This window comes from Cebidichthys violaceus, unplaced genomic scaffold (genome assembly GCF_023349555.1).
Source record: "Cebidichthys violaceus isolate CVI_PGR_0920_01 unplaced genomic scaffold, fCebVio1.0.p SCAF_6, whole genome shotgun sequence".
NCBI classification, from domain to species: Eukaryota; Metazoa; Chordata; class Actinopteri; order Perciformes; family Stichaeidae; genus Cebidichthys; species Cebidichthys violaceus.
Window position 1 is genome coordinate 8,095,010 of NW_027176816.1, and position 13,529 is coordinate 8,108,538.

At 38.2% G+C, this 13,529-nt stretch overlaps 3 protein-coding genes across 4 annotated transcripts; 2 read left to right on the top strand and 1 right to left on the bottom strand.

Annotated features, from left to right (window-relative positions):
* Window positions 1-210: 210 nt before the first annotated feature.
* lzic (leucine zipper and CTNNBIP1 domain containing) lies at window positions 211-3,545 on the bottom strand. Its single transcript, XM_068733745.1, has 7 exons — window positions 3,343-3,545; window positions 2,936-3,061; window positions 2,672-2,807; window positions 2,459-2,557; window positions 2,251-2,346; window positions 1,933-2,014; window positions 211-1,555 (listed from the first exon to the last, which is right to left on the bottom strand). The coding sequence occupies exons 2-7, from the start codon at window positions 3,034-3,036 to the stop codon at window positions 1,500-1,502; spliced, it is 570 nt and encodes a 189-aa protein (XP_068589846.1). The 5' UTR covers window positions 3,037-3,061; window positions 3,343-3,545; the 3' UTR covers window positions 211-1,499.
* A 97-nt stretch (window positions 3,546-3,642) lies between these two features.
* nmnat1 (nicotinamide nucleotide adenylyltransferase 1) lies at window positions 3,643-8,741 on the top strand. 2 transcript variants are annotated; one of them, XM_068733311.1, is made up of 5 exons: window positions 3,643-3,686; window positions 4,057-4,179; window positions 4,782-4,965; window positions 6,139-6,263; window positions 7,005-8,741. In XM_068733311.1, the coding sequence occupies exons 2-5, from the start codon at window positions 4,065-4,067 to the stop codon at window positions 7,403-7,405; spliced, it is 825 nt and encodes a 274-aa protein (XP_068589412.1). In that variant the 5' UTR covers window positions 3,643-3,686; window positions 4,057-4,064; the 3' UTR covers window positions 7,406-8,741. The 2 variants fall into 2 exon arrangements, with proteins under 2 accessions (XP_068589412.1, XP_068589413.1); XM_068733312.1 differs by lacking the exon at window positions 3,643-3,686 and adding an exon at window positions 3,711-3,958.
* Window positions 8,742-9,840: 1,099 nt separating this feature from the next.
* rbp7a (retinol binding protein 7a, cellular) lies at window positions 9,841-11,516 on the top strand. The gene is made up of 4 exons (XM_068733313.1): window positions 9,841-10,009; window positions 10,289-10,467; window positions 10,630-10,731; window positions 10,861-11,516. The coding sequence occupies exons 1-4, from the start codon at window positions 9,937-9,939 to the stop codon at window positions 10,918-10,920; spliced, it is 414 nt and encodes a 137-aa protein (XP_068589414.1). The 5' UTR covers window positions 9,841-9,936; the 3' UTR covers window positions 10,921-11,516.
* Window positions 11,517-13,529: the final 2,013 nt, after the last annotated feature.

Below are 13,529 nucleotides of genomic sequence, written 5' to 3' on the forward strand. Positions count from 1 at the left end.
TGTCGCCTCTTGTTTTTCTTCAATCATCATACTGTTGTGCCACTAGAGTACATTTAGTGCTGGTGGTACACACCTAGTGCAGTGCTACTGAAAGTATTTTAAATTTGGAGCAGTAGTGCCATCTGGTGGTGAAAATGATTTGATCTAAAGCCAAGAGTAAAAGGAGAAACCGGTAAAAACAAATCAAATGAATACATAAAACAAACACTATTGATTTTTTTATTTTTATTTTTCACCTTCAACGAAACTTTGCTTCAAAGCTGAATACAACACCATATTCAGACCTCCAGCATCTTATTTAAAACGTCTGTTAGCTGTCTAGTGATTGAAGAAGAGTTATTATCCTTTCTTTGTTTTAACCCTGAAGCCTTTATAATTTTGCAGAGTGAGGACACCATGAACAATAGCACAGGCTGCATCTGGTACTCTAAAGTGACCTCATGTCAATTGGCTGTTAAACATCCACGCAGACTATTAATCAAACTGAATCACTCTCATGCGATGGATGCTGAAACAATCACAAGACCCTCCGAAATGTTTAACAGATGGCAACTAATCCACCTGGTGGATTTCTAATCACATTGCAGGCAGACTGGAGAAAAACTCATCTGATCCAGTTTCGGTCCAGATTGTTTCTCATTTCATGTTAACTATGTTTCCACCGGACAAATGCAATTTCCATGCAGACTTAAAAAGACTATTTTGTTTCAATCTGAAGAAGAGGCCATAGTTGTGTTCCGTACCTTTTCCTGTCAAAGAGCTGTCACTTGTTATTGCCGCTCTGTCAATATATTTAGCATGTGTTGCCAATTACTTTTGAGTCATTCTACAATTATAAACCCTTTGTGGTTGACATATCTGTGATCATTTGGATTTATTTACATGTTTGATTGCTTTTAAAAGAAGTGAGTGATGTGTGTCAGACATGTTTGAGCTGACACCATCCTGCATATTGTCGAGTCGTACTGTATGTATACTGCATAATATGTATGTGTGCAACATATTACTTAACGTATTAGTATTAGTCTTTGTAGTGTATTATGGTTACTTCAAAGTTCTCGTTATGTACAAATCCCTGTAAACAGCAGAGTTTAGTTAAAATAAAAACCCATCATGAATATTTTATATCTTAAAACAATGTTGAATTTAAGGTTTTAAGACGGATAGACACAGCAACCCAATAAGAAATACAGCACAAATCACAACAGAGTATTTCTCTTGAACTGCCTGAAGTATCTTTTACATTCATGTACATGTCTTCATGTTCCAAAAAAATGACATTCTCGTACCTATAATACAATTTCACAAGCCACTAGAAAAATAAAGAGACATTTACAAAAGCTGCGGGCTATAAAGAAAAATACTGTTAAAAAAGTGTTAGCATCTACAGCAACACCTACAAGTGCACTGATAATTTAAAAAAAGCAAAGATCAATTGGCACATATTTTACTTGGTAATATTAAAGACACAGAGTTAAAATTAACATTTTGTAGAATTGCTATGCCTTGGTTTTCACACCAGAGCTAGCTAAAGCCAGAATTTTGTCTTCGGAGCCTGAAAGAAAGGGCAAGACGAGGTAAATATGAATGTTCATCCAATAACTTGATTCAATACAGGATTGCACAATGAAATGTGGTTGTAGCCCTTCATGCTACACACACAGAAAATGTCTAAACAGATATTAAAAATATTAAAATCAGAATTGGATGCAAACAATATAAAGGAAATTAAATAGAACACATTATATAAAAGTAGCACTTAATGAAGAAATAAAATAGAAAAAGAAATTATATTTACAAAGAATACATGTTATATTAAATAGAAACAATATATATATATACACACATATATGTGTATAATATAAGCATTTTAATTTATAATGTAAATATAAAACTTTGGTTGTATCAGTGAAATCACATGTTTATTCTCACCTAGGTTTGCAGTCACTTTTTCAAACTGGCTCAGAGTAGCTGTAGCATTTTCAGTGAGAAAAGTCTCATCCTCTGAAGTGAGCTGTCCACAAAGAGAAACAGAAATAATGCATCATTAATTCAAGCTTTGATCAGACAATCTTGTTTAAAATGTTACATCTTCTTCTGAAGTGAGACTCAGGCCTGTTGCCACAACTGGTCCGTCAGCATTGTGACAGCTGACTAAAATAAGTCATGTGGACTCATGAGCACAAGCCTCTGAATCACCCATGAACCCGTGGAAAAAAACATGACATCCCTGCTGTGAGCGTTTCTCACCTTCTCTCCAAGTTTTCTCAAGGCTGTGAGGATTTCCATTTTCTGCTGCGTGTACACATCCCGCGACAGTTTCCCCACTATAACATCTCGGTCCATCTGTGCAGAATATCACACACTAGTTGGACAGACAATTTTCAGGCCAAGCAACACGAGGGAGTGATTGAGCATTGAACAACTACGATCATGTGCTTGACATTGCAGTGCAAACCTCTGCTAGTCTGGTTCTCAGTTGTCCCGGCTGCTTCTTAGCAAAAAGTCGGATCACCTCTGGCGTTTTGAAAGCTTGGCTGATGGCCGCCTGGGTTGCCTGATGATGAAAGGCAAAATTGTAACATTTCACTTGACTTGATTATTTTAAGATAATTGTTCTGTAACCTATAACCTCTTTAAGTCACCCTAAATACACAGTAGTTGTCCATACCAGCTGCATTCCACTGAGTTCATCCACAAGTGTCATGTCTCCTGTCATGATCTTCTTCAGGGAGTCATTGAATTCACTCAACTGCTCCAAGGTTTCTTTTTTTGTCTCCTCATACTCTTCATCGTCCAGTTCCTCTCTAGAATAACCAAAGAAAGGATGAGAAAATAAAAACAGAAACATATGTATTAGTATTTTCTAGCTTAGACTATATCACTCGCCAGCTATAACAGTATAATTTGGTAATTCAGTAGAGTCTTTATGCACCTGCATTCCTCCAGGTCTTGTAGCTGCTGCATCAGTCTGTCAAGTTGCTCTTCCATATTTTGCCTCAATTTTCCAGTTTCTGATTTCCCTCGAGAAGCCATGCTTAGTTAAAATCTAGTTTCCAACCTATGAAGAACGCAAAACAGAATACAAAAGTCAAAAAACAGGGATCTTAGTAGACAATATCAACGTTAGCTAAGTAACCTATTGTACAAATAACTTAACGTCCACCTAGCATACTTCATCAGAATGGCTCGCATTACAACAAGACCGCTCTACATCTAGTGCGACATCAATGGGATTATCAAACTGTGGACCAATCTTTTTGCTGGAAGCTCAGACCAGCTTACTTAAAGATATTTAGTTAGCTGAGTAGCTAGCTTGCATGCTAAAAGAAAACATCTCACCGGGACTCTCTTTGTAAACAGGTGTAAATCAGTTGTGCGATGAGTTAAATATTTGCACCAGCTTGACGAATATACAGTCAAACTAGATGTATCATACAATTCCTTAAAAAAAATAGCTACTTTTAAGAACGGTTACGCCATATATATTGTTTCGTCGAGGCGTGTGTGGATGTGTATTTGTGATTGTGAACGTAACTCAGGAGTGTGGGTGCGGCTCTCTGCTTCCCGATTGATTCTGTCCAATCAGATCTACTTCCTGGTTGGTTCTGTCCAATCATATCTCTTAATGTAACGTCCACACAGGAAGTGCCCCATTACAGAGCAGACTGCAGCAGTTTCACCTGGTAGTGCAATTAATATTTACATTATGTTGTATGTAGCTTTCTCTGTGATAGGAAACATGTTCTTTGTTTTCTGAGTTCAGATTTGATTCATCTGATTGAGCTTCCTGCACTAACAGGCAAGCTCGCGTTGCCTGGTTACAAAAGAATTCAATGGCAATAGATGTTAGCTAACTCACCATAACGTTGTAGCTTTCCTTTCTCTTAACTTGTGTAACTCCTATCATATAGTCATTTCCTCTATGGTAAAGCGGATACAGAGCTTCCCTTCTAAGGTCAGAGAGCCAGAGGGATGTTTGACATCTGACCCTCGAAAACAGTTAAACTTGTTAGCTAACTTCAGTCTTTGTTTTCTGCATATTCTCCGTTGTAGTGTGAGGCATGGACGGTCAGAGTGTAACCAAAGTGATCCTGCTGGCCTGCGGGTCCTTCAACCCCATCACCAACATGCACCTGAGGATGTTTGAACTGGCTCGAGATCATCTGGAGGACACAGGTTGAATGACATGAGAATTAAGCCTTTGAGAAATATTAGAGGCTGTTATGTATAACCCGATACCAGTGGTGGAAGAAGCATTCAGATACTTTACTTAAGCAAATGTAGCAATGTAATAATGTATAAATACTCCAATACATCCAGTACATTACCCTGCAGTCATTTATAGTAGTAAGTACATAATTATGTGCAGCAGTGTATACTTAAAGTATCAAAGGGAAAATACTCATTATGCAGCAGTATGCCCTCTATCAGAGTTATATCATCATGTAACGTTATATTATATATATCTTGTTGTAATGCTAGCTCCAGTATCAAGTTCTTATTTTGAGCCAAAGTATATATATATATATAATTATATAATAATTTATATAAATGAAATAAGTGCCTCAAAATTACAGCACTTGATTCATATTTCACCACTGCTAAATTACATTCGATGCAAGGAAATATGTGAAATCATAGTTTGAGTGAAGAAACTCTTTAAAAAATGTATTTCTAATTCATCATATGAGTTTTGAATCATGCATTGTATTAACATTTTACCGTATCTGCTGTGCCATTGCTATAAGCCATCTGTTCACACTACTGTGTTGTTTAAGGTCAGTACAGGGTGGTGAAAGGCATCATCTCTCCGGTGGGTGATGGCTATAAGAAAAAGGGTTTGATTGAATCCTGCCATCGTCTGGAGATGGCCAGATTGTCCACAGAGAACTCAGACTGGATCACAGTAGATTCCTGGGAAAGCTTGCAGCCAGAGTGGGTGGAGACAGCCAAAGTCATTCGGTAACTTTACAATTTTTGTCTTGTTAGTGGCAGTGCCTGTTATTGCTACCGGTGCTCTTAAAATGGTGTCCGGAAATCTTCTTAAGAATCTAAGACACTACCTGTCAGACATTTCCATATCCTCAACCAGAGTTTCCTTGCTTGCTGTTTTCTGTTATCCTCTAATTCTTCTTCATCATCGACTACACCTCAAGCCACCCATTCACCAAATCTCTAACATAATAACCACAGTAGATAGTAATGACAGCAACTTCAGCAGTTTATAATTTGATGTGATTGTTAAGTGCAAGTGATGAATGATGGAAGTAAGTAGTGTCCTAGTGATGTTAGCTGAATTCTCTCCGATATTGTCGTAACTCCTGTATCATGTGTGCAGTTGATAGATACAGTGCACAAAACTCTTGCAGTTATACTCAGGATCACAAAGTTGTTAATGTAATAAATGGAGTAATCTTGCTCTAAATCCAGTATTGCATATCTATTTATAAGTTAAGTCTTTAAATAGAACTTTAACTTGATATGTGACATTATTTCCATCATGGTAAAAAGTCTTTCTTAACTACTTTCCTGTCACTTTGAAAATTGACACGTTTTTTAAATGGCTTTAAATATATATAAATATATATGTATATACTTGCCACTGAAATCTATCTATATGTATAAGTTAGGGATTTGGATTGTCTTTACTGTAATTTAATTATGTTGGTTATTCTGTACGCACAACATCTTTTGCACGTCTATCCGTCCAGAAAGAGGGATCTCTTCTCAGTTGCTCTTCCAGATGTTTGTTCCATATTTTTATTTTTATTTTTTTTCTTATCTGAAGCGATGGTCTAAGGACAGAGGAAGTGTTATGCTGTGTGTGATATTGGGCTCTATAAATAAAATGCATTTAACTCAACTTAAAAATCTGAGCTGAACAAATGTTGACACTGTTGACAGTTTTTTAAAGATGAAAATGTTAGACCAAACTTAAAGTTGAATTTTGATTGAAAATAATTTTTACGTGGTAAATAAGAAACATTAAATGCAAAGCACAGTCATAAAATCATCCATTTTACTTTAGAGTTAAAGGACATTTATTTGCTGTTTGATTTCCCAGAGGCCTAATCCACAGTATGAAATAGAGTTGAAGTGTTTTGACTGAATACTAAATTTTGTCTATCGTTTTAGGCATCACTATGACAAACTGCTTACAGCAGAGCAGAGCAACGATGATGTGGACACGGTCAAGTATGCAAAAAAGAGACGTGTAGAGGAAAATTATTTTGAGAAATCATCTCATTACACAAGGAGAGGTAGGCCATGTTTGATCGTGTGTTGTTTTTTTCATCTTCTCCCTTTTCCAATCCCTGATTCCAGACAAGTCTAATCCTGCCTCCACTGTATTCCTGTTTTATTCAATTCAGTTTAACTCCTAACAGGAGACGATGGTGTCAGGGTGCGGTGGTGTGTGATGGGTGACACACCACCTGTAGTAGAGACAGGCAAGGTGTAAGACTCAGACACTTAAATTTAACAACATTCTTCACACTACTGACACATTTAAACCGCGTGAATCTCTCACATGTGGCTGCACTGCACAGGAATTTATACATGAACAGGAGAAGTGCATTCTGTTCTAAGTCTTAACTATTATTGATACTTAATTAATTAAGATATGATTTTAAAAAGAGTCTGCAGAGCACTGATTGGTGACAGAACTGTAAATCACTTGAATGTAGCTAAAGCGGTTTCGTAGCAATGACATCCATCATAACTAAACTAAACTTAACGATATTAGACAGACTCCGTCTGTAATGTCTCTTGATCAATAATTATTTTGTAAAACAGCATTTATAAATACTTAATATGTATGTATATATTTGTTAGCTTCAATTTTGAGTATCCTGTGTTTGATCTTCTAATCGCTACTTTTATGATCTCACTCTCTGTTTTGTGCATTTTCCTTTGCTTTTATTGTTTTCTTTTCTCTTTAAATCACTTCAAATCACATCTTTGTTAAGATAAATAAGATAAGATTCTTTCTTCATGCTCAGATGGCCCTCAGCTGATGTTGCTGTGTGGGGCTGATGTCCTGGAGTCCTTCGAAGTACCCAACCTGTGGAAGCAGGAGGATGTTGCTGAGATTGTGGGCCGCTACGGTTTGGTTTGCATCACCCGCAGCGGCAGTGACCCCCACAAGTTCATCCACAAATCAGACATGCTGTGGAAGTATCGCAAGAACATCCATGTGGTCCACGAATGGGTGACCAACGAGATCTCAGCCACTCACGTGCGCCAGTCGCTGCGTCGCGGTCGGAGCGTCAGGTACCTGCTGCCAGACGGCGTGGTTCATTTCATACAAGAGCACGGGCTCTACAGCGCGGAGAGCGAGCAGAAGAATACAGACGTGGTTCTAGCACCTCTTCAGAGATACTCGGATGCCTCCTCAAACTGAGGAAGTTTTCTTTCTGCTGCAGAAACAGAGATGTCAGCTTTTTACACTGTGTGTTTCACAATTCAAGCTTCCACCTGTGCCTACTGAACAGAACAGTTGTTTTTTAGTAATAAGTGTGTTTTTGAAGAAGATAAATCGACATAGACTTTTCTGAGGGAAGTGATTTAGTAACAATTAAATTAGCGTGTGTGTGTGTGTGTGTGTGTGTGTGTGTGTGTGTGTGTGTGCGTGCGTGCGTGTGTGTGTGTGTGCGTGCGTGCGTGCGTATGTGGAAAAGTACAATTTAAAAAAACAGAATAATTGCGCAACTGGCTGGGAGGTCATCTAAATGTCATTGCTACTGTAGAAATAAATCTGTTGTGTGCTTTTTGAACTATGGATTCACAATTATGTGTGAAGTAGTCAGCCTACAGTGCGTCTGGTATTTGATGAAATATGATTTGGAACAAATTTATTTGCTTTACCTCAATGCTTCAGTATACTCCTCTCACCATGTTTTTGTACCTAGAGCACGGTTTGTTCGTGCACTCCCTCATGTTAAAGCAGGCAATATGCTTTCAACATGTTTACTTATTACATATATATTTTTTTTACTGTTGCTTAAGCACGATTTTAAAAACAGGGCTCATTGTGACAAAAATTCTCAAAATACTACACATACAGTCCACACAACCACACAGACAAGCAGCGGAGCGCCTCAAGTCTTTTGCAAAATTAAAGACTTTTTAAAGTTTAATACAGTTTTCAGAGGCGTTAAGAGTAAAGTACATGAATATGTTGAACAAACAACACACAAGACTAGCAGCATGTTGCATCTTGAATCAGAACAGAGCACAGTCTAAAAAGAATATAGTTAATAAAGACAGCATTGTGGAGACAAAAAAGAAAGCGTGAATTATGTTTTTTTTCAATTGCTAATACACATTTTTGAAAGCAGGCTTCTCAATGCTCTCTTGGCTTCCATTGTCGTTGTAAACTGGCACTCACCTGTGGTCTTTTTTATAGTGCTGATTGATGAAACGACATTCAAGCAATCAGTTGCTTGGTCCATGGGTGTGGCATTTTGAATGCCAATGTTTTGTAATGGAAGACAAGTGAATTTATGTCAGATTCCTGTGTCTTGTGTAGAAAACTGCCATGTTGAATTGCAGATTGGGTGCTAAGCGGAAAAATGTGTTTAGAGTTTTGGAGACAAGTGTCAGTCTCAATAATTGTGCTTCATGTGTCATATCAGTGCGCTAGCAACTGAAAAATAACTGTAGTACTGCAGTCTTGAACATGAAGGTGTGATTTGTTTTGCCTGGAACTGAAATAAACATCCCTCTTTGTTTCCCACCTCAGGAGCTTTTCATTGCTGTTCCGATGATATTGTCCCACAGATCATCCTCAGTTAAGAAAGTGTTAAAATCGACACCCTGTTTGTCGACAGGGGTTAACTTATCTTTTAGTTAATCATCACTGACAGAAGATAATAGCTGAAATTACCAAATCCTGCTCACTAAAGACTGACAGTAGTGTGTTGGAATGAAAGTTGTTGAATTAATGGTATTAGATTGCATAACATGAATATAGTATTCAAACTTAAAAGCCAAGTTACTGTTAACTGGGTTAAGAGTTGGTTGATTCTCATCACATCAAGTCATGTTTATCTTATCAAACAGTTTATTTCTGCGTCAGTTACCTATGACATTGTTTATGCACATGTAGAGTCTCGGTGGGAAATCACCTTGAGCAGGTTGTTTGGCTGGTTTCGAGCCAAACGACCTGCGTCTGAGCTGTTGTTTTGCTTCTTAGTTGAAGTAACGAAAGAGGAAATACTATCTTAATGTTTGGACAAGCGCTGTGTGTTTAATTTTCTTTCAATCTGGAGGTGCGTCAATCCTGTCAGTATTACTTCCCCCATTGCACAGATAGGTGTGTCATTTTGATTGGTCATTTAGATAAAAACAGCAGGTGTTTGAAGCCAGGGAGGTTTCAGCTAGAGTGTCACAACTGAAAAATAGGTCCTGTCTTAAACAGATATTGCTGCGCAACAAATAATATTTGTGAAATAATTTTCATTTGAATATGAACATTAAGTATTTCAGAGTTATGCTTATCTACAGCTATAGGAGTGAGCGAGAGTTTTCTTTTTGATAGATGAAGTTTTATCACAGAAAGCTTTTGAGTTGCTATCATAGTCAAGCAAATAATTAAGCATTCCTCCAAATATGAAGGTCAACATGTTTTCCCTTGTGTTTGTGTGCATGTGTAATGTGCAAAGCCAGGTCAACTCTGAAGGGTGTGTTAGTCAGTGGTGAGACCAGTCTGACATGTCTGGCCTTCCTTTTACACCCTGACACTAATTAGAGCTCCTCCCTCAGTCTTACATGGTTCTCAGGTGACAGCAAATTGATACCTTTATACACCAAGTCTCTCACAAAACAACGTCTTTTCAGAACTCCTCATCAGCGCAGCAGTTTGAGGATCACATTTTTACGCATGCACACTCACACACAGCTCAGAAGGAGGAACAAAAAAAGGTCATCAAAATGCCAGCCAGCCTCTGTGGTACATGGGACATCATAAGCAATGTCAATTTAGATGGCTACATGACTGCAATGGGTAAGTCCTTAAAGCGTGTGGTAATCCAACAACTTTCTCAGATGTTAAATCTCTGTTTGGTGACTTGAAGTGTCTGCAGTTATAGCTCTGACTTAATTATGCTGTAAAATGCAGATACAATTTTATACAACATAAAATAGAGCACTAGGAGTGTAATATATGGCCACATTGGAGGGGAAAAAACATTAAGATGTACTTTTGTTGCAGTGCTATTAATGGTATGTATGGGACTGTGGGTGAGTTTGAGAGAGAGAGAGTACACTTTCTCTACCGTTCCAGGTATCACCCCTTGCTTACGAAAGATTGCTCTGAAGCTAAAGCAGAGGAAGGTGATTGAGCAGCGGGGGGACAAGTACACGATCAAAACTGTCAGCACCGTCCGAAGCTACACCATCTCCTTCAGAGCGGGTCAGGAGTTTGAGGAGTTTACCCAGGGACTGGACAACAGACATCTCAAGGTGAAGATAAATGCCTGGTGAATTGTGTGCTCAAAGTGATTATAAGCATAATGATTGCAATTGGTTTGCAGATCATGTGATATGTTTTATGTTTTATTTGGCCCGCTAAACCTGTTCTATGTTGTGATTTACACTCTTTCTTCTTCTCTGCCAACTGTGCAGTCACTGGTGACATGGGAGGGGAATAAACTGGTGTGTCAACAGACTGGAGAGAAGAAGAACCGGGGCTGGGCTCACTGGATTGAAGAGGACAAGCTGTATCTGGTAAGAATATGAATTTAGATAGTAGATTTAATAATATTTCTTCCACATAGTGTTCAACTCTTAATTCATTGAATTTCCCTTTTTAATGACATTTTACTACACAGCATATTAAATATTTCTGTGACTTAGGAGCTGTACTGTGAAGGAGAAGTCTGCACGCAGGTTTTTAAGAAGAAAGGGAACGAGTGAAGAGAAATGAAAGATGTTCTTCTGGAGAGGTTCCTCTGTGATGACAGGCATTGTGTATTAGATTCACCACTCTAATCCCTGAATAACTAAACCACACTAAATCAAGTTACATGTGTGGGATTTTCTTTCTATTGTGACTTCAATGCTTGGATCAGGAGAAAATGTATTTCCTGTGAGGGTGTGGATCTACACCACTAGATGGCATCACTGCATTATTTTTGTCAGATAATGTCTCATCTACACTGGTTTGTAGCTCAGTGGTGCTTGGCCTTGAATAAAAAGTAATACTGAGCATCAAGCCTGTTTTTGACACCTTTAAGATGGCTTAAAAAAAAAATCAGTTCAATGTAGGCTCTGTTAAGTGCAAACTTTTTTGTTTCTTCCATATCTCTATTGTCTGATGGGACACATTTGAAATATATTTCCTTTGCACTGGCTTGTGCTGTCCATCTGACATTTGGTTGAGCTATTTGTAAAGAATAAAATATCTCATTCATGTAGATACATGTATACCCAGTTGTACAACAGAAAGTGAGGCGTAGGGTATGAGGAATACAGTATAATTATTTTGTACAGCCTAATAAAATTAGTTTTGAAAGAAATCTCGAGTGGCACATTTTGTTATTCAATCGTTCCTTTTTGTCATTATATCTTTGGATTGTGTGCTATTAGGGTTCTCTCACTCATAGATCTGGCCTGTGTCATTTGTCCCACAGGTGATGATGGAGGTAGCAACTGTGATATAATGAATCTGTGATATATGTGGTATATTGTGTCTAATCTGCCATCTATAGCTTCAAGAGATGGTACTTACTCCCAACAACCACAGAGTTCAGGAGTTTCCCTAAGAACTGAGCTTGTGACTGTTAGAGCATGTTCTTTGAAGGCTCGAGCTGTCTTGTCTCTCGCTGCAAACCAAATGTGACACTAGGTAGAAGGAACTCCATTCTTTTATAATCCAGTAGACACTCAGCAATAACACAATAACAGTGGTTGTGACCAACAGTCGAGAACTTGCACAACAATCTACATATATTTTGTTAAGCTTATTTTTCTTTTCTCCTGTCTTGTCTAATATGAAGACTGATTCTCAGCAATACTGTCATACAAAACTGTTTGTAGAATGTATTAAGTCCTTTATTTGATTGATTGATTCAGCACCTCAGTCATAATATTTTAGCAGGTATGTGCAATGTATCTCTAATTTTGCATAGTTTCATGCTTGACAGAATTAATATTTAAAAGGCTCCAGGATTTAACAGTGTGATGTGTCATAGTGTAGGCTGATGTCAAAGCATAGCCTGATGTGCCATAGTATAATGTGATGTAATAGTTAGCTGAAATGTTGCGTGAACCTACTTAAATTTTGGACCTCAAAATGTTTTGAGTGAATTAACTTCTGATCATTAGATAAATTACCTCAACTCGCTTAGTCTTACCCCAGTGGGACTCGTGACGTGTGACAGCTGAGTACTGTATTAACAGGATAGACTATGGTTGGTGCATGTAGAGATAACATGAGTTCTGCTCATAGTGGCCGCTGCGTCTTGGACTGGACCTGTAGCTCTGTACTTGGATCTGGGGGAGAGTAAAGAGAGTTGCTGCATCTCCCCATCTCTGTCACCAACCCTCTTCACAACAGCCTCGACACAGGCCGAAGACAAAGGGGTCTAACATAACACAAGCCACCGCTCAACAACTTTTCCTTTAGAGTTAGGACTGGTGACATCATATGTGACGTCACAGTCCTTCAATCAGACTAGTATCAGGCTATCCGTCAAATATTGCAGGTGGAGTTAACGGAAGCGTCAATGATTCCAATCACAGCAGCTCCTCTCATAAACAGCAGACAGTTTAATGAGCAAAGAGTAGAGTTCAGGAGTTTCACTAAGAACTGAGCTTCTAACTGTGATCTCCCGAGTATGTTAGAGGTAGTGTAGTGAGCATGTGCAATGCATCTCTAATTTAGAAGTGTAGTGAGGTGTCAAAGTATGGTGTAATGAGCCATGGTTGTGTGTCCTAGTATAGTGTGTTATGTCATCGTATAGTGTGATGTCATAGTATAATGTGACATCATAGTACAATGCAATGAGTCATATTGGTGTGATGAGTGATACTATTTGCGTTATTTAATCAAAAACATTTGGGCCGTTCTCTATTTTCTCTCGTCTCTCTTACAGCTCCTGTTATATATCAATATACAATATGAGCATAATAATAAGTAAGTTTGTTTGTTGATACAGTCTGATTTGTGCTGTCCCCAAGGGGCCCACAAATCAATTCATGCACACACTAACCTTGTTACCTACGTTTTAATTATCCTCCAAATGCATCTCTCCATTGCCCAAACCGACAACAGTTTGTTTTCATCACCAGCAAAATAAATCAAAATAGGTCAACAGACAGCCCTGCAGCAGTGATGTTAACTGTGATGCACATTTGGTCTGAACTTTTCAGGCCAAGATGGGTGAAATATTGTATGAACGTAATTTAATATTGGACATCAAAATGTTTTGAGTGTATTAACTTGTCTGATCATCTGAGAAAAGGCAGCGGCCCTCCTTACTCTATGGAGGGTGAAACTAATCACGCCAGATTTTTCAAAGTAG

Bases quoted from the DNA above. Each gene is read 5' to 3' on its own strand.
- lzic (XM_068733745.1), bottom strand. From the start codon at position 3,036: ATGGCTTCTCGAGGGAAATCAGAAACTGGAAAATTGAGGCAAAATATG. The intron at 2,808-2,935 runs GTGCATAAAGAC...TGGTTATTCTAG, and splicing joins CAAGACCTGGAGGAATGCAG to AGAGGAACTGGACGATGAAG. The intron at 2,015-2,250 runs GTGAGAAACGCT...CTTTGTGGACAG, and splicing joins TGAGAAAACTTGGAGAGAAG to CTCACTTCAGAGGATGAGAC.
- nmnat1 (XM_068733311.1), top strand. From the start codon at position 4,065: ATGGACGGTCAGAGTGTAACCAAAGTGATCCTGCTGGCCTGCGGGTCC. The intron at 4,966-6,138 runs GTAACTTTACAA...CTATCGTTTTAG, and splicing joins GAGACAGCCAAAGTCATTCG to GCATCACTATGACAAACTGC. The intron at 6,264-7,004 runs GTAGGCCATGTT...CTTCATGCTCAG, and splicing joins ATCTCATTACACAAGGAGAG to ATGGCCCTCAGCTGATGTTG.
- rbp7a (XM_068733313.1), top strand. From the start codon at position 9,937: ATGCCAGCCAGCCTCTGTGGTACATGGGACATCATAAGCAATGTCAAT. The intron at 10,010-10,288 runs GTAAGTCCTTAA...CTACCGTTCCAG, and splicing joins TGGCTACATGACTGCAATGG to GTATCACCCCTTGCTTACGA. The intron at 10,468-10,629 runs GTGAAGATAAAT...CCAACTGTGCAG, and splicing joins TGGACAACAGACATCTCAAG to TCACTGGTGACATGGGAGGG.